Genomic DNA, 18,274 nt, shown 5'->3' on the forward strand with positions numbered 1-18,274 from the left:
TGCATGGCAATTGGAATGATTTTCATAAAATGCACTATTTCATTTAAGCCTTCGAAAATGCCATGTCCAAAATCAAAATGCAACCTTATGAGTAATGGTTGGAAAGCTTGTTGCATAAGGAACAAATGTCATGTTGATCAAAACTTCATTTGGGCCTTGGAAATTAATGAAATTTGAGCTTGAAGTGTAGGGTGCAAAACATGCCTATGTGAAATTTCCAAATTTGGCCAATGTTCAAGCCCTTGTGTTTCAATGATTCAAGCTTCAAATAACTTCAACATGAAAGTTGTAGATATTTTCAAGGCAATCAATTGGGACCTAAATTTTTCATCATTTGGATTTTTGATGAAGAAGTTATGGGCACTTGAAGTTGGACTTTTTCACATTTCAATGCATTTGGTCCAAAGTGACCTATAATGTTTTGCATTATCATATGTATTTCTTTTGAGATTTTGTAATTTTTCTAAAAATAACATTTGAAGTAAACACAATAAGATTTCCAATGCATTAAGTCTCACTTCCAAATCATGAAAAATGAATGAGTTATGTTCTTGGGAAGTTAACCCAAAATTAGGGTTTCAGTCAAAATGACTTATACTGTCTTGGACTGGATGATGACCTTCCAAGCTTCAAATAAAATTTTGATGAACATGAAAGTTGTTCATATGGTTATTAAGAACAGTTTTTCTCTTGGGGTCATCTCCATTTGACCAACACATAAAAAGTTAGGTCTCAGTGCATTTCAAAATAGTCAGATGAATTCACTGATCAACTTCTCAAGTCCACAACTCATATCTTGATGAATTGATGATTGAGGATACTCAAATAAGTTCAAATATGCATGAAATGATGAATTAAAGAACTTCCCTTGATTTTATTTGACCATGGGCTGAGGTTGCTTCAAGAGCAAGGCACAGTTGATGAACAGATGAATTAGGGTTTCCTTGGGAAACAAACCTCAAACCCCTTGACTTGCTTTGATCAAAATGATGAATTGAGATACTTGGGAGGCATATTTGATGGATGAGAGCTTTGGGAACCATTACCATGCTTGCTTTCATCTCCCCTTGACCATATCATTGCACATAGGATCTCCTAGAAGCTTTGGATCTTGTGACTGCTCAAGCTACAAACAAGAGATGTTAGTGACATATTTTTGTGCTTTTGGTTAGTAAATAAAATGATAAAAACAATAATATACAATTCAAGCATGCTTGGTGATCTCAAACCACTCACAAGAGGTCCCACCCAAAGGCAAAGGGAACCAAGATGCCTATGATCCTTGAGGCCATGCATATGCCATGTTATGATGCCATGAGGGATCTTAGGGTCAAAATTAGGGTCTTACAACTATTATCATATATATCATGTCTATAAAATTTAATATCAATTGGAAATCATTTGACATGTCAACAAGATACATAAAAACTAACGTCTTACAAAACTTCATGAAAATCGTTAATTTTTATCATTTTCTTTAACATGTCAAATAACTTTTGATTGATGTGAAATTTTATATGTGTGATTTATATGATAATAGTTTTCAATCCAATGGTGGATTTTGTTATGCAAACATAGACTGGAAAGTTATCGGAGGTGTCATGTTACTAAATTTGACACTTTGGTGTCATTTGATCCTGATATATATATATATATATATATATATATATATATATATATATATATATATATATATATATATATATATATATATATATATATATATATATATATATATATATATATATATATATATATATATATAATATACTGGTTTGTAACATACAAGTAAAACAACAAATACAAGTCTGTAATATATGGATACATAATAATAAAAATAAAAAACACATAAATATATATTGTGCAGATAATGGGTGGGGTGGACACTAAGGAACTCGTACCCTCGCCCATACCCATTTATTTTAATGGGTAATTGCATATGTCCGTACCTATTTTATGGATTTTTACCATACCCATTATGGGTAAGTTTTATGGATATCCACTAGGGATGAGTCCAATTTCCATCCCTAAAATCAACCGTTCCTTCGACCATAATTTCGATGGGGAGAGCTGGCCTGGGGATCGTTAGTTATCATCCAAATTTGGTGGCTATACACTTTGGCTTAAGCCAATTCTTACCAAAGTCTCTTTTTATCCGCAAAGGCAAAACCTGTTTGGCCAACACCATACTGTTGGAGAAGTATTAACACACATGTTTAGACTTCCAAGAAGCCATTAATATAACCCCTTTTGAATTTCAAGCTTATTATTTATGCATAAAAGAATTTGAAGAATGGTGGAAAATTATGAAGGAGACTCAATAAACAAAAGTAAATGAAAACGAAAGCGGTAATACAAGAACCAAAACCACATTATTGGTGTTCTCCCCTTAAATGTGTTAGGGACATACACCTTCAGTCTCCCCATAAGGATATGCAACTTCAGTAACTAGAAGAACATTTACATCACAAGCATTCAAATTAAAAATACCATAGAACTCAAAAGAGTCTAGTCTTATTAAAATGGTTTTCCTCTCTTCCCAAGAGCGGGCTTTCATCAATAATGGGATGTCAAAAAGGCGCTTTAAACATTTCTTATCAGCCTCTGTCACCAGGGTAACCATAGATATCCCAGACTATCAATAAACTACACCAACACGTCCTTTTCTACCGGAACTTCAGATAGATCTTTTTCACTATATACGAAAAAGTTATTTTCCATCAGAAAATGGCCCTCAGCCCAGTACTTAGACAAAAGTTCAGTACATCTACCCTTCACACCATTACCGACCCCACAAATTATGGCACGAGCCCCGGGATTGACGTGGGTTACTAGGAAGAATAAATCTTCAAAAATGTGAGAGCTCTTGGAGAGATTAAAACCTATTATTGATCGACTTGAGATGGAGTAGTCATCTACCCCTAGTTTGGGACGCCAGGTCACGAAGGCATTTGGAGAGGTGAAGGAAAAGGAACTTGCAGAGTCTTGTTTCACATACTCAATCAACACTAGTAGAATATCATATATGCCAAGCATGAAGGGTGAAGTTATTAATGAGCCATGTTCAGATGTTTCATAACATATATCTCAAAAGCATAAAGAGGATACGAAGCCCCATGGTGGAAAAAACCCACTCATAAAATGGAATTATGTAGGCGCCTTACTTGTCGCATATTCTTTTGTTCTGAAAAGGATTCACAGTTCCCCAATCATAGGATAAATCGACTTCTGTAATATCATCATCAAGACCACCTGGCATGGAAAAAAAATAGAAGAAGTGGAGGAATAAACAAGATCCATCCAAGAAACTGGAATATCCTTTTGAGGCTTGCGAATAATTTTTGAAATTTCTTGTTTATAGTTCACTAACTTTGCAGTTGTAGGGAATAAAAGGTATAAGAACAAAGCACTCAAAGTGTTGAAATGGAAAATGAAAGACTAAAAAAAAGAGAAGAGGATACTTATTCTTCTAAAACACTATGACATGGAATAAAAAAGACTTCACCAAACACGTCTAATCACTCGCACACAATACTCAAAGAAGATTCGGTTCCCAAAAATCATAATGATGATATCAATGAAAAGACGTTTTAAAGCAGGGTGCATTAAATGCATGGTTCTTTGAAAGAACTGAAACGGTTCTCAGTCTTCTACCTAAAAAACAATCAAAGGTTGACCGGCATTAGGGGTTGTAAATATCAAGCCCCCGTCTTCCTACAAGACGAAAAGGGCTTGAGGGAACTGTTTTGGGACGGTCAAACCGACCATGGATGGATTTCTATGGGCTTTATCGATCTCGGCCAACAACCAGATAAAGGCCCCACTCCTTTCATGATCTTTCTAATAGACTGAGATTATTATGCTAGTCACCATCAAATATCTCAACTGAAAAGCATCCAACAAATCTCCACAATTCATTCCTAACTAATAGCAAGTTAATTAGGTAACAAGTTTCAAACACAATTTGAATTCACTTTTCTTACTCACATACTGACTTGAATGTTGGAGTTCTAATCTTGCAGGTCCCCCCACTCAATCGTGTCGAAAGTAGCAATCTTCCATCACCACCGTTCACCTTCTCAATTTTGGTTCCTGAACGAAACATTTTACCTTTCTTCTTACGCATGTGATGGAGATATCTAAGTCAATCAAAGCATTATTTGTGGCAACTTTGATGAGGATAAAGCTAGTTTGAAGAGGGTTCATAAAAGAGTCAAGATAAGGCTTAATCCTTCCGATTAAAACCTCAAAAATTAATATTTGCATGATAATAACTAGGGGTGTTCATGGGTGCGGGTCGATTCACGAACCTGCTGACCCAAACCAAACCAACCTATAAATTACCCAAATCCATTTATTTACGGGTATACCCAACCCAACCCGCAACAACCCCTATAGTTTTGATTCGGGATCAGGTTTGGGTTTCTAAATCCGTGAACCCATTGACCAAACTCGTTGATGTGATTTCTTTTTTCTTTTTATCTTAAATAAAAAAATAAAATTAATATCTCACTAGTAACCACAATTTTGCCAAAAAAAATTTATTCAACATACTACTAGACCAATAAGTTTAAGTAATTCAAATACTAAGTGTTATTCCTTATTTTCTTTTGTATCATTTCCAACTTATGTATTTTACGAAAATAACATGTCTTGTGGAATTTTCTGCTATTATCAAGTGTTATGTCATGTGGATGAATTTTATTAAACATTATATGATGTGTTTCATCAAATTTGAGTGTTAGAAATGAATGTAATTATATTGAATTGTGTTATATTTTTTTATAATTAAAAAATATATTAAAAAAATATTTTTTATTTGAAACATAACCCGCAAATCGAACTCATAAATGAACGAGCCGATTTGAATCGTTTTTGAATGTGAAATTGTGGATTGAACGATGAAGACAATCCATTAAAATTTGAACGGGTCGGATAACTGATTCAATTAAATCCAGTCAAACAAAATCCACCTGTATACATCCTTAATTAGAGTTGTCAAAATGGGCTACCCGATCCTAAACGGGCCGGCCTTGGTGGACCTTGGGCTTTTTGGGTTGGGCCAAAAAACCTGTTGTAATATGAATTCGAAAATTACTATCTGAGCTCGACTCTAGACGGGCTTCGGACTACCCGGTCCTAAACGGGCTTTTTTTCATAAAAAATTAAAATTAAAAACCTGTAATATTTATTATAAATAAAATTAAAAATTATATTATTTTAAAAATAATACACTTTTAAGTACTATGATATCTTTTATAAATATTATAATATATTTTTTTAAATACAATACATGTCTAAATTGTGTAAATAATAACGTAAGATAAACTAATAGGATATAAAGAAAGAGTGTTGATTATATTAATGTATAAAACTTAAAAGAGAAAGGTTAAATAGAATAAAGATAAAATTTAGTGAGGTGAGAAAAATTAATGTGTTATTTTGGAGAAAAAAATTAATATATTTTTTAAAAAATTTATAATTATGCGAGTCTAATGAACTACCCACGGCCCATACGAGTTAGCCTTAATGGACAGCGGAATTGGAATTTTTAGGATCGGACTAAGAAAGCTCTACTTGATAAAAGGTAAATAGACTATATTTATCCTACCAAAATGTATCCAAACCAAAATAATATCTTCTTAACAAAAAAAAATAGTATATTTTTTATAATTTATAATTTAATTAATTTAATATTTTAAAAGGTAAATAATAATTTATATTGTTAAGATTCACTTGATACTTTTTTAGGTGATGAGTAGGAGAGATTAGATAGTCATTAATTATATTAATTATGAAATGAATAATGTACACTATTTCACATTTTAGCTATCAACTCAATAGGTAACTTATCTACTATTTAATCCTCAACAAAAATTTAATCTAATCATTAAAATTTAAAAAAAGATATTTAAAAATTAACCATATTTGAATTGATTAAATTTGAAGAAAAAAAATCTAAGCAAATGAAAATTCAGCTGTAACGTTGTTTTCAAACGGTAACAGCTTGCATCATCGACTCTTATTTTGTATGTATTTATATTCCACACACTTCCATTACAATTCTTCACATTCTTATTTGCTTTGTTATTATTCAGAAACAACACTTTTCTGTCTCTTTCTCCATTTTTAGGTAACATTGTAGAGCCACAAAAAGTTTGTTTTGTACAAACTCAAACTAGTAAATTGGTACGCACCATTTTTTCATACTTTTCAATTCACAGTTAATAGAGATGATATACACTAATGATTGTTGGAAGAATTAGTGTTTCAAAAAGAATGAAAAAGAAGAAGAGAGAGTGAGAGGAGAGAGAGAAATTATGTGTGAAGATAGAACTTGATTAAAAATAAATTGTTGTATTAAAAAAACTATTAAGTGTTTACATATTCACTTTTTTTTTTATATAGACAATCAAAATATAAATTTATAAATTGATCTATTCTACTCAGTCGAAACCATATTGGAATATTTTATAATTTAAATATTATTTAATTATTATATTTTAATCATTATTACGTGGATATATATATTTTAATTATATTAGTTATTTATCAAATTAAGAGTCTTAATTGATTAAGTGGTGAAATAAATTTAAAATGCTATTTAGATTTCTATCTAATAATTAATTAATTAATTAATTAATTAATCAAATATACCGTACATAAGCGATTTATATCTTCTCCCCATCTGAAGAGTAGTTAAGACGTTAGGAGTATCGGTTGAGGAAGAACCATACAAGCCATCAGATGTTCGTTGTTTGTCTTCTAGCTTTTAGGATTACCGCCAACAAAAACTTTCTCAATAGATCCAGGTATTCCTGCAATCTCCTCTCTCATATACTAACATGTCGTAGATCTTGTAATTATATACATGTTCGTATTAACCATTTTATTCCGCACTAAAGTATATGACATAATATGTAGAAGATGTATATGTGATTAATTATTATTGATTTAATTCTAACAAAGCATGCTTACTCAATTTGATAACTAAATATTATATTTGACTCTGTCGAATACAACTTACTCTTACTTGACTCACTGTTTCGACTAGGTTGAACACACCTAAGTCGAATACGACTTGCATTCTAAAACATTGAATTACAACTTCTAAGACACCTCTAAATTCATGTTTTATTATCCCAATATTTTTCTTCAACTCATTGAACCTGACTTTCTTCAAGGATTTGGTGAGTATATCAGCTAGTTGTCATTATGTCTTGTAATGCTCAAGTTTAAACTTCCATGTATTTACTTGATCCCTAAGAAAATGATATATTCTCTCTATGTGCTTACTTCGACCATGACACACTGGATAATTTGCCAAGTCGATCAGTGACTTGTTGTCGACAAACATCTTCATTTTCTTAGGTTCCATGATCTTAAGCTCTTCGAGCAACATCTCTATACATACCATTTGACATGCTGCATATGATGCAGTCACGTATTCAGCTTCACAAGATGACAAAGCCATAATGATTTATTTTCTTGAGCTCCAAGAGATTATAGCACCTCAAATCATGAATATGTAGTCTGCAATACTCTTCTTCTCATATTGATCTCCATTAAAATTTGACTCGGTGTAACCATGTACCTCTGCATTTGTGATGGTATTCTTTTGTCTTGACATTAGCACACCATGATCAATAGTATTTTTTATGGTGTGACAATTGCATTATAGTTGTTTATCTTGAACCTCTTCAAGATGTATTTGTCATACTTCTTCTGGTGCAAGAACTTCCTTCACAAGTGTCTTTAAATCCCATCCCTATGAAATATGACAAGTTTCCCAGATCGTACATTTCAAACTCCTACATCAGTTTTAACTTGACCCCTTTTATTTTGGCTTCATTTGCATCTGTAATCAGCAAGTTATCCATATACAAGCATATGATGGCTTGATTAATCTTACTTGCATTGTTTACATACACTTCATATTCTAAAGCACACTTTATGAAGCATGCCTTGATTAGGAAGCTATATATTCTCTTGTTCCAAGCTCTTGGGGCTTGCTTCAAACCATATAGATCCTTATTCAATTTGTACACCTTCGACTCATGCCCTTTGATTTTGAATCCTGGTGGTTGACTGACATAAACCTCTTCTTCCAAAGGTTCATTCATAAATGTTGACTTTACATCTAGTTGATGTATCTTCCATCCTTTGTATGTTGCAGTCGACCCAACAATTTTGATGGTTTCCAACCTTGCCACAGGTGCATAAACTTTGTCGAAATCAATACCAAGTTTTTGCAGAAAACTCCTTGACACCAGTCTTGCCTTATGGTTAGAAATTTTACCATTTGGCCTTAGCTTCAACTTGTAGACCCACTCCACGTTAATTGGATTCTTGATTGACTTTTCTACAAGCTCTCAGGCCTTATTTTTCTCTATTGCCCTAAGTTCTTCTTGCATGACTACCAACCAATTTAAATCTTTCGTAGCTTGATCCAAATCAATTGGTTATGGTTCAGACATCATCATCACTTCTTCTATGAATTCACCATCTGCATCGATTGCTTGATACGGAAATGTCTCATATACATCTAGCCTTATCGACTCAGTTCTCATTCTAGTTGATCTTCTAACGTTATGCTCAGGTGGTTCTTCATTTAGATTGGTTGTGACTTCAGTTTGTTGGTTTTCTTTAAACACAATTATGATTGTATTTGGCTCCTGCCAAAATAACCGATTACCCAAATCTCACTCTTTGATTTCATCCAATAGAACATCCATATTGATCACAAGTTTATCATCATTTGGTGAATATATTTCCATATCAGTCAAATCTCACCCTTTGATTTCATCCAATAGAACATCCATATTAATTACAAGTTTACTATGCACCAGTCAAATGATAACCTATGAGCACCATGGTTTGACTTTAATCATCTAGTTTCTGCCTCAATTGTTCATGGACATGTCTGAAATGGAATGATCCAAATACTAAGATGACTAACATTTGGATTTTGTTCTATCCAATCCTCATAAGGTATCTTCTTAACTATCTTCTTTGTTGGACATCTCTTTGGAATGTATACTGCTTTCAAAGCTACTTCAACCCAAAATCTCTTTGGCATATCTTTAGCTGTCAACATGCTTCTAGTCATGTTCAGTATACTTATATTTCTCCTCTCAGCTATACCATTATGCTTAGGTGTATATTGTGCAATAACCTTGTGTTGTATACCCTCATCAGTGCATAATCTTGCAAATTCTCTAGAGGTGTATTCACCACCACAATTAGTCTTAGTTTCTTCAGCTTGCATCCACTTTGTTTCTTGACATGAAATTTAAACTTCTTGAACTGTGTGAATACCTCACTCTTCCTTTCAATAAGGTAAATTCACATATATCTAGTGAATTCATCTATGAAAATTAGAAAACATTGGTTACCTCCATTTGATCTTACTTCAAAAGGTTCACACACATCAGATGAACACACTCTAGGTTTTGTCTCAACTTCATGGATAAGTCATGTTTGAATGCTTTATTAGTCTATTTTTCTTTGCAGCATTCCTCACACACTTGACTTGGTTTCTTTACTTGAGGTAAGTCATACACCATTTTCTTTTGGTTGAGCATACCTAGATCTTTGAGGTTTAGGTGTCCATACTTGTGATGTCATAGCCAGTTCTTGTCTTCGACAACAATCGAAGAAAGACACTAATGATCAACCATGTTGATCTCAATCTTGAAGGTTTTGTTATATTTTAATGGTGCTTTCAGGATCATCCTTCCTTCACCATTATACACCTTCATTTGTTTTTCTTCCAACTTCATGTTATACCCTTTGGCAAATAATTGACTTATGCTTATCCAATTACTTGTCATCGAAGGTACATACAATACGTCAGTTATGTTGTCCCTCTGACCATTCCTTCTCACCACAACTATGTCTCCTCTCCCTCTGATGTGACATGCCTTCCATCTACAAACTATATCACTTTCTTGAGTGATTCATCTAACTTGGTAAATCAGTTTTTATTACCAGTCATGTGGCTACTGCACCCTGAATCCATATACCATATATTGGTTTGTTTATTATTCGACTGAGTTTTTTCCATGAGTAGCATATCATTATAGTCACTTTCTCCAGCATGTGAAGATTTCACTTCGTCATCATCTTTTGCTCTTGACTCCTTCTTTCTTTGACAATCTCGAGCATAATGACCAAATCCTTTACAGTTGTAACACTGCACCTCTTTCAAATCAACTTTCTTCCCCGAATACTTGTTTCCCATGAGTTTCTTGATTGAATCATATTGATTCTTTGAATTCTTGTTTGACTTCTCATCATTTGCAAGATTATTTATCTGTTTTGCCTTTTCTTTTTCAAACTTCTGGATGAATCTTACTTGCAGTGCATGTTCCGCCACTTTCTCCCTTTCAGAGTTCATTTTCTTTCAGTCTCATCTCATGAGCCTCCAATTAAGCTTGAAGTTTTTCCACCTTATCTTAGGCAGGTTCTTGAACTCTTCGATAAACACGACGATTTTTCACACGTATCAAGAAATGTAATAATTATGGTATAAAAAAAAGAAACTATGATGAGTTTTATAAAATTGTCATTCATTAATGGTATTGAAAAGATAAATTGACATAATTGAAATGAGAGAGAATAACAAATATTTAAGGGTATAGTAGAAAAAATAACATTAATGAATCATTGATATTATAAAATGACTTATATTGTGGTACCAAATATTTTTTCAAAATAACTTATAATAAATCAGAAGTAGTATTATTTTGAAACTTATGTATTATTATTTTAAGAGTTGTGTTTTGTTTTATTTTTAGATTTGTGTATATTTTTTTGTTTTGCATTGAGTCTAATTTATTTTTATTTTTTATATACCATTTTTTGTTATTCTTTGTTGTATGACGTGTTTAGCATTAATATATGGTTGTTGGAATCAATGTTTATCTCTCAACTATTTCTTTTTGTTATTTATTATATTTTCTTTACTTAAAACTATACTTTTTTCTATAAATAATAACTAATAGTTGTTGACATTAATAATTACTTTTCCATATAACTTCATATTTGAACTACTATTCTCATGGTTCACTATCAACTTTATTAATACGTTCTCTCAAAAATTTATAACAATGTATTTATCTTACAACCAAAATAACCTTTTCTTGGTAAAAAGTAATGGATAGTGTTGATTTTTTATACTTTAATGTTTTAAAAAGTAAATAATTATGATTTAATATACACATAAATTATATTAGAATTTAATGATATTAGCTTATTGCATATATTATTTGAATGATATTAAATGTTTTGCTTATAGGAGATAATGGAATGAGTATTTTTTTTTAGATGATGAGTAGGTAAGCTTATCTACCATTTCATCTTCAACAAAAATTTGATCTAATCAATAAGATTAACAAATATATAAAAATTGTCCATTTTTGAATTGATCATTAAATTTGAAAAAAAGGTCTAAACAAATAAAAAATTCAGAAGTAACGGTGTTTTCAAACTGTAACAGCTTGCATCAAGACTCTTATTTTGTATCTATTTATATTCCACACTCTTTCATTACAAGGACTCTTCACATTCTTATTTGCATTGTTTTTCTTCAGAAACAACATTTTTCTCTGACCCCTTTCTTCATTTTTCTGCAACATTGTAGTAAATTGGTATGCACAATTTTTTTTCATACTTTTCAATTGGATCATCTCAGACGGTTTTATGGTACATTCGACTTCTGACAGACATTGTCTTAAACCGACTGTACCATATAACTATAACTGTCTGTCCTTAATGTCTTTTTACATATTTCCTTAATTATATGAAATGAAAATTTTTATGTGATGGATTTTGTTAATGTGTGATATTGGTCTGAGTTTTATTGTGATCTTATAGTGAAGTTGTTTTGAGAAGAAGAAATGGACAAAGGTAGAATATTTCTGGTGGGGCTTATGCTTTTGCATTGTTGGGTAGTAGCTATGGCAGAAGCTGAGTATTTGAAATACAAAGATCCGAAGCAACCATTGAATACTCGAATTAAGGATCTTGTTGATCGAATGACTTTGGAAGAGAAAATCGGTCAAATGGTTCAAATCGATCGAACAGTTGCTTCAGCTGATGTGATGAACAAGTATTACATTGGTAAGTTTTTTTTTAATGAAATTTTCACTTCAAAATTTTCAAAAAAAAAAGACTTATCGGCGCGAATTTGAACCGCGACATTGAAAGTTTTTGTTTTTATTTGTTTTGTTATAGGGAGTGTTTTAAGTGGTGGTGGAAGTGTTCCTAAACCAAAAGCTAGTGCAAAGGATTGGGTTGATATGGTGAATGAGTTTCAGAAAGGTTCATTATCAACTAGGCTTGGAATTCCAATGATATATGCAATTGATGCTGTTCATGGACATAACAATGTCTATAATGCTACTATTTTTCCACACAATGTTGGTTTAGGAGCTACAAGGTAAATTCTGTACTTTTTTTCTCGACGATCTCTTGTATTCAAAATTCTATAGGACCGACTTCTCTGGAAAAATAGTCTTTTCATTTATGATTTAGTTTCTTTGAATCTGAAGGGATCCTCAACTAGTGAAGAAAATCGGTGACGCGACTGCTCTTGAAGTCAGAGCAACCGGAATTCCATATGCCTTTGCGCCTTGCATCGCGGTAATTCAGATAATCAAAATTACATATCTGTCAACCGCGCACATTACAAAAATAGTCGTTCTGCTACGCTATAACCTAGGTGTTTTTGTATAGGTCTGTAGAGATCCAAGATGGGGTCGATGTTATGAAAGTTATAGTGAAGATCACAAAGTTGTTCAAGCCATGACTGAGATCATTCCGGGATTGCAAGGTGACCTCCCTCCGAATTCACAAAAGGGTGTTCCATTTGTTGCTGGAAACAAGAAAGTAGCAGCTTGTGCAAAGCACTATGTTGGTGATGGCGGAACAACAAGAGGAATCAATGAGAACAACACAGTTGCAACCAGACATGAATTGCTTAGCATTCACATGCCAGCTTACTATAACTCTATTATCAAAGGTGTCTCAACCATCATGGTCTCTTACTCGAGTTGGAATGGAGAAAAAATGCATGCTAATCGCGATTTAATCACCGGTTTTCTCAAAAACACGCTCCGTTTCAGAGTAATGCTTCATCTCATAGGCCTTCGATATCATTGTTACGAATGATTACATCAAGAATCTGTGTAAAATTTGATGTTTTTTTTGCAGGGTTTTGTCATATCAGATTGGCAGGGAATTGACAGGATAACTTCACCTGCTCATGCTAACTATACATATTCGATTGAAACCGGAGTCAATGCCGGTATTGACATGGTAAACTTTAAATTTTTTCCAAGTTTGTCGATTATCTTTTTTCTCACTAGGAATTGGATTATCTTTTTTATCACTAGGAATCGGACTGGATATCTTGGGTTTACGATACTTACACCTTCTAATGCTGCAGATAATGATTCCATATAACTACACAGAATTCATAGATGGCTTAACCTTACTAGTGAAAAACAATGTCATACCTATCAGTAGAATTGATGATGCAGTGAAGAGAATTTTGAGAGTCAAGTTTGTGATGGGTCTATTTGAAAATCCCTTGGCTGATTACAGTCTCGCCGACCAGCTCGGGAGCCAGGTTAGTCGATTGATCACCTTCGAGTTAAACATGGTTTTTGTCCCTATGAGATGATAAAACTATATTTGTACGATAATTTGACAGGAGCATAGAGAATTGGCTAGGGAAGCTGTGAGGAAATCATTGGTACTATTAAAGAACGGTGAAAATGCGGATAAGCCATTGCTTCCTCTTCCGAAAAAGGCTTCGAAAATACTTGTTGCCGGAAGTCATGCTGATAATCTAGGTTATCAATGTGGTGGATGGACTATTGAATGGCAAGGACTTAGCGGCAACAACGTTACTAGTGGTACAACAATTCTGAGTGCGATAAAAAACACAGTTGACAGAGACACGGAGATAGTTTATCAGGAGAATCCATCTCTCGACTATGTGAAATCAAATGATTTTTCGTATGCAATTGTGGTAGTCGGAGAGACACCTTATGCCGAAACAAATGGCGACAGTTTGAACTTGACGATATCCGGTAAAGGAGCAGAAACGATAAACAATGTATGCGGCGGAGTGAAATGTGTGGTTGTGTTGATCACTGGTAGACCTGTGGTTATGTTACCATATGTTGACATAATTGAAGGACTTGTTGCTGCTTGGCTTCCTGGTAGTGAAGGTTATGGTGTTACTGATGTTTTGTTTGGTGATTATGGATTTAGTGGTAAACTTCCAAGGACATGGTTTAAGACTGTTGATCAGTTACCTATGAATGTTGGTGATTCTCATTATGATCCTTTGTTTCCATTTGGATTTGGTCTTACAACTAAAGGTCTTTATTAGAGTTTGTTGAGTCATTGACCATTTTTGGTGTTACTTTTCTATTTTACATGTTACCACATTGGTATTGTTATGTATGTAGCTTGGAATTGGTGAAATTAATTAGAGAGATTATGCTTGGAATATTTTTAAGTTTCAATTGTTATTTTATTTTTATGAACAAAATGTTAGTCTATTAATTTTTTTATCAGTGTGAATTAGTTGGGTGTTGTGTCATGTGTTGATTCTGTGAAATCTAAGTACATATTTTCACTCAGCAATTTGTTGCTTGATTCACAGATTTCAAAATATTGCTAATGAGAATGAAATAAAAAATGATGAAGCATGAAATTTAACACAAATGTACAATTTATCACCAAATCCAAAGACAGGTTTATTCACATAAAACCATTATTCATTTAGTTTTGACTTATTATTATACAACGTACTCACAAAGACAGTTTATTCACACAAACATGATAGTGATACTTACAAGTATTGAACATCAGACACGCCTTTAACTTGAAGTGTCAGTGTTACGTCGGTGCTGCATGGTCATGAAGATCTACTCAACCTTCTCAATGACTACATTACCTTCACCTTCTGCTTCTTTTATTTGTTTTTCTATGTTTGTCTTTTCTTCAAGAAGTGCTTCTATTTTTCCATTGATCTTTTCGAGCTTTTGCTTCAGCTTGTTGACATCCTTGGGTTTGTCCTTACCAGTTAACTTTCTCTTCTTCCCGCATTTGTCTTTGTCTTCTTTTTTCTTCTTCTCTTTCCCTTCCTTCTCGTCATCTTTTTCCTCGTCTTCCTCTTTCTTCTCAATCTTTTGTTCAACCAACTCCCTTGAAGCAACTTCACCCTTGTCATCTTTCTTCTCTTTCTTTTTTATTACTTTTTTCCCATCTTTCTCACCCTCTTCTTCCTCACCTTTGCCTTTCTTTTCTTTTTTCTTTTTATCATTTTTCTCCTTTCCTTCATCAGTTTTTTCTGCATCTTTCTCTGGCTTGATTTTCAAATCTTTGTTCTTCTCTTTTTCTTTCTTATCCTTTTTCTTCTTATAATTATCTTCGCCGTCATCCTCTTCTCCCTTTCCCTTCTGTTTCTCCACATCTCCGTCCTTGTTCTTTTTCTTCTCATCCCTGTCCTTCTCTTTTTCTTTCTTATCCTTTTTCTTCTTATTCTCTTCACCACCGTCCTCTTCTCCCTTTCCCTTCTGTTTCTCCGCATCTTCACCCTTGTGCTTTTCCTTCTCCTCTTTCTTTTTGCTCTTTTTGTTCTTCTCTTCACTATCCACTCCTTCATCTTCTTTCCCCTTGTTCTTCCTTGTTTCAATTTCTTCGTCCTTGTCATTTTTCTCCTTCTTCTCGTCCTTCTTTTTCTCCTTGTTGCCACCATCATCTTCATTGTCTTTACTATTTTTATCCTGGGAAACTACTTCGACCTTTTCTTTCTTTTCCTTACTCTTCCCCATTTCTTTCATTTCCGAATTCTCCTCCCCATCCTTGCTGTCTTTCTCTTTGTGCTTCTTTGTGCCACTTTTTTCGTCTTTTTCTTTCTTTTCCTTTTTCTTCTTATCCTTTTCCTCCTCACCACCGTCTTCGCCAATATCTTCCGAATCATCTGCTTTCTTTTCATCCTTATGCTTTTTCTTTTTCTCTACTGATTTGTTTTTAACCTTCAGTTCTACTTCTAACTCAGTCTTATCTTCCTTCGCATCCCCTTCTTTTTCATCTTCAGTCTTGATCTTTAGGGAGAGAGTTGATTTGTCTTCCATGTCTAGATTATGATCCAAAAACCTTGCCTGATTCTGAAAAGCCCCTGAAACATATACATGCAAAAAAAAACAGTAAATTATGATGACTTACTTGATATGATCGCATGCATGACATTACATAAACAACAACACAGACAAAATCAAGAGCAGAACATGAACCCAGCCTTGAAAACAATGACCTTATTTGGATAAACAACTTAATTAAGCTCTTATAATAATTGTTTATCAAATAAATGCGTATCTGTAAGCTATTTCTATAATAAAATATAAAATAAAGTCAAATAGTTTTCATAAGTTATCCTAACATGCCCTAGCTATAGTAAAACAGTACCCCAACAGAGAAAACAAGAATCAATTATGTCATATTCATATATTCTACATTGCAACCAGAATCAGTGTAAAGTTATAAAGGTTTACAGAATACAGAATAGTCAATAAAATCAGATACAAAAAAGTTAAAGACTATCATGTTATTTACCTTCAATTTGGACATTTACAGAATATTATAGTATATTAATCCAACAGCAAGTTTATCAAGCACCCTATAGTTTAACTACACACAGTATTTGCACAAGATCCAAAAGTTGATAAACTTAAAAGCAACCAAACATATTAGTACATATTGGAAATTCCTCCTTAATTGTGATCCTCCCCTAGCCGCCTCATTGAACCATTTGAGCTGTTCTCATTGCATCCTCAAACACTTTCATTGTGTTGGGTGTGAGGAGCAATGTTGTCGATAGCGGATGGTGATCCATGGCAGAGAGCCAAAATCCTGCCATACCAACTGCAATATCAGCCAATATTAATGATTGCGGCGAACCCAAAAACCGCCATGTATATCCGCCATGGCCGCTATTTGATAACAACACTGGTGAGGAGGTAGGTTTAGTCCCCAAATTGCCTAAAGGTATGGCATAATCAGTGCTTATAAATCTTGAGCAGTTCTTAGAAGCTAGTTTTGTATAGTTTTGTAAAGTTGAGTTAAGACTAATGCAAATACTGAGATTACAGCTGAATTCTAATGAATGAGGCCAGACTTTATTTAGTTTTGCAAACAAGGAAGATAGATAATGAATCTGAATTTTCTTAACCAAGCATAACTCACAAAGGTTATATACGGAGCTATAAATTTGCTTATACCATACAGTTTTTCACTACACATTGCTTTTCACTACTAGTAAGATAAACCAAACATAATTCTTACAAGATTAATATTTTCGTAAGAAGAAGAACACTTAGTAATGCATTTAATATTTCAACCTTAAAAAGAGTAGGCAAATCAATTGGCTTCAATTTGGATTTTATATTGTCTCGGAGTTTTTGATACATCATAAGACAAATTGGTCAAGAAATTAAAGAACTACATGATAGAACATACAATATATATCAGATTATTTGGTATATTCCCTATGAAGCCCCAACACAAAAAGAGACCAGAAACTAACATGTAAACAGACAAGTCTTTAATCTAAATTAATAACAGTTACTGATACTTATACCACAGCTAAAATTCTGAAATCAATCCAATAACACAAAGAGAATCAAACTATACACCGACATAACTGTTTTCTTTTCAGAAACAAAAAATCAAACAGAAAGGGTGCAAAGTCAAAAGGCCATAACCTCAATTCAATAATAAAGGTAGAAGAAGGATTGATGAACATCAATGGTGCATAAATTGAGCTACATGGAATTCAATAAAGGTTACCTGTTTTGTGCTAAGTAAAACGAATGGTTGGAATCAGAAATTGGAAAGCTTGAAAGAAAAAGTTTCTTATGGCGCGGTTGTTTTTGTAGTGTTCCGATGAAAATGAGGGTCCCAACAACTTCAACTCTTACTTTAACAACATTCGGTGCCGTTTGCATATATGTGTTAGAATAACAGAAAATTCAATCTAATTTAGATTTTTGTTATTTATGTTTCAACCAAATGTTTTTTTTAGATACCAAATTGCTAATTGTTTAATACTTGATCACCAAAACTGGAATTAACAAAACATATATATATTTTAAATATTAAAATTAAAGTTATTCATTTTTATAAATTAAAAAATTAATTTTAACATTCAGTGTATATTATTTAAAATCAAAACATAATCAAAATCATATAATTT

General features: G+C 33.0%; 2 protein-coding genes across 5 annotated transcripts; one reads left to right on the plus strand and one right to left on the minus strand.

The window, feature by feature from the left end:
- Positions 1 to 11,467: 11,467 nt before the first annotated feature.
- On the plus strand, positions 11,468 to 14,526 carry LOC127125809 (uncharacterized). 2 transcript variants are annotated; one of them, XM_051054645.1, is made up of 8 exons: positions 11,468 to 11,745; positions 11,878 to 12,123; positions 12,238 to 12,442; positions 12,555 to 12,645; positions 12,739 to 13,128; positions 13,216 to 13,320; positions 13,451 to 13,633; positions 13,718 to 14,526. In XM_051054645.1, the coding sequence occupies exons 2-8, from the start codon at positions 11,901 to 11,903 to the stop codon at positions 14,402 to 14,404; spliced, it is 1,884 nt and encodes a 627-aa protein (XP_050910602.1). In that variant the 5' UTR covers positions 11,468 to 11,745; positions 11,878 to 11,900; the 3' UTR covers positions 14,405 to 14,526. The 2 variants fall into 2 exon arrangements, with proteins under 2 accessions (XP_050910602.1, XP_050910596.1); XM_051054639.1 differs by having other exon boundaries at positions 11,469 to 11,651.
- Positions 14,527 to 14,749: 223 nt separating this feature from the next.
- LOC127125827 (uncharacterized) lies at positions 14,750 to 18,068 on the minus strand. 3 transcript variants are annotated; one of them, XM_051054656.1, is made up of 2 exons: positions 17,869 to 18,068; positions 14,750 to 16,201 (listed from the first exon to the last, which is right to left on the minus strand). In XM_051054656.1, the coding sequence occupies exon 2, from the start codon at positions 16,155 to 16,157 to the stop codon at positions 14,946 to 14,948; it is 1,212 nt and encodes a 403-aa protein (XP_050910613.1). In that variant the 5' UTR covers positions 16,158 to 16,201; positions 17,869 to 18,068; the 3' UTR covers positions 14,750 to 14,945. The 3 variants fall into 3 exon arrangements, with proteins under 3 accessions (XP_050910613.1, XP_050910623.1, XP_050910629.1); XM_051054666.1 differs by having other exon boundaries at positions 17,784 to 18,036; XM_051054672.1 differs by lacking the exon at positions 17,869 to 18,068 and adding an exon at positions 16,777 to 17,312.
- Positions 18,069 to 18,274: the final 206 nt, after the last annotated feature.

This window comes from Lathyrus oleraceus, chromosome 1, assembly GCF_024323335.1.
Source record: "Lathyrus oleraceus cultivar Zhongwan6 chromosome 1, CAAS_Psat_ZW6_1.0, whole genome shotgun sequence".
In the NCBI taxonomy this organism is placed as follows: Eukaryota; Viridiplantae; Streptophyta; class Magnoliopsida; order Fabales; family Fabaceae; genus Lathyrus; species Lathyrus oleraceus.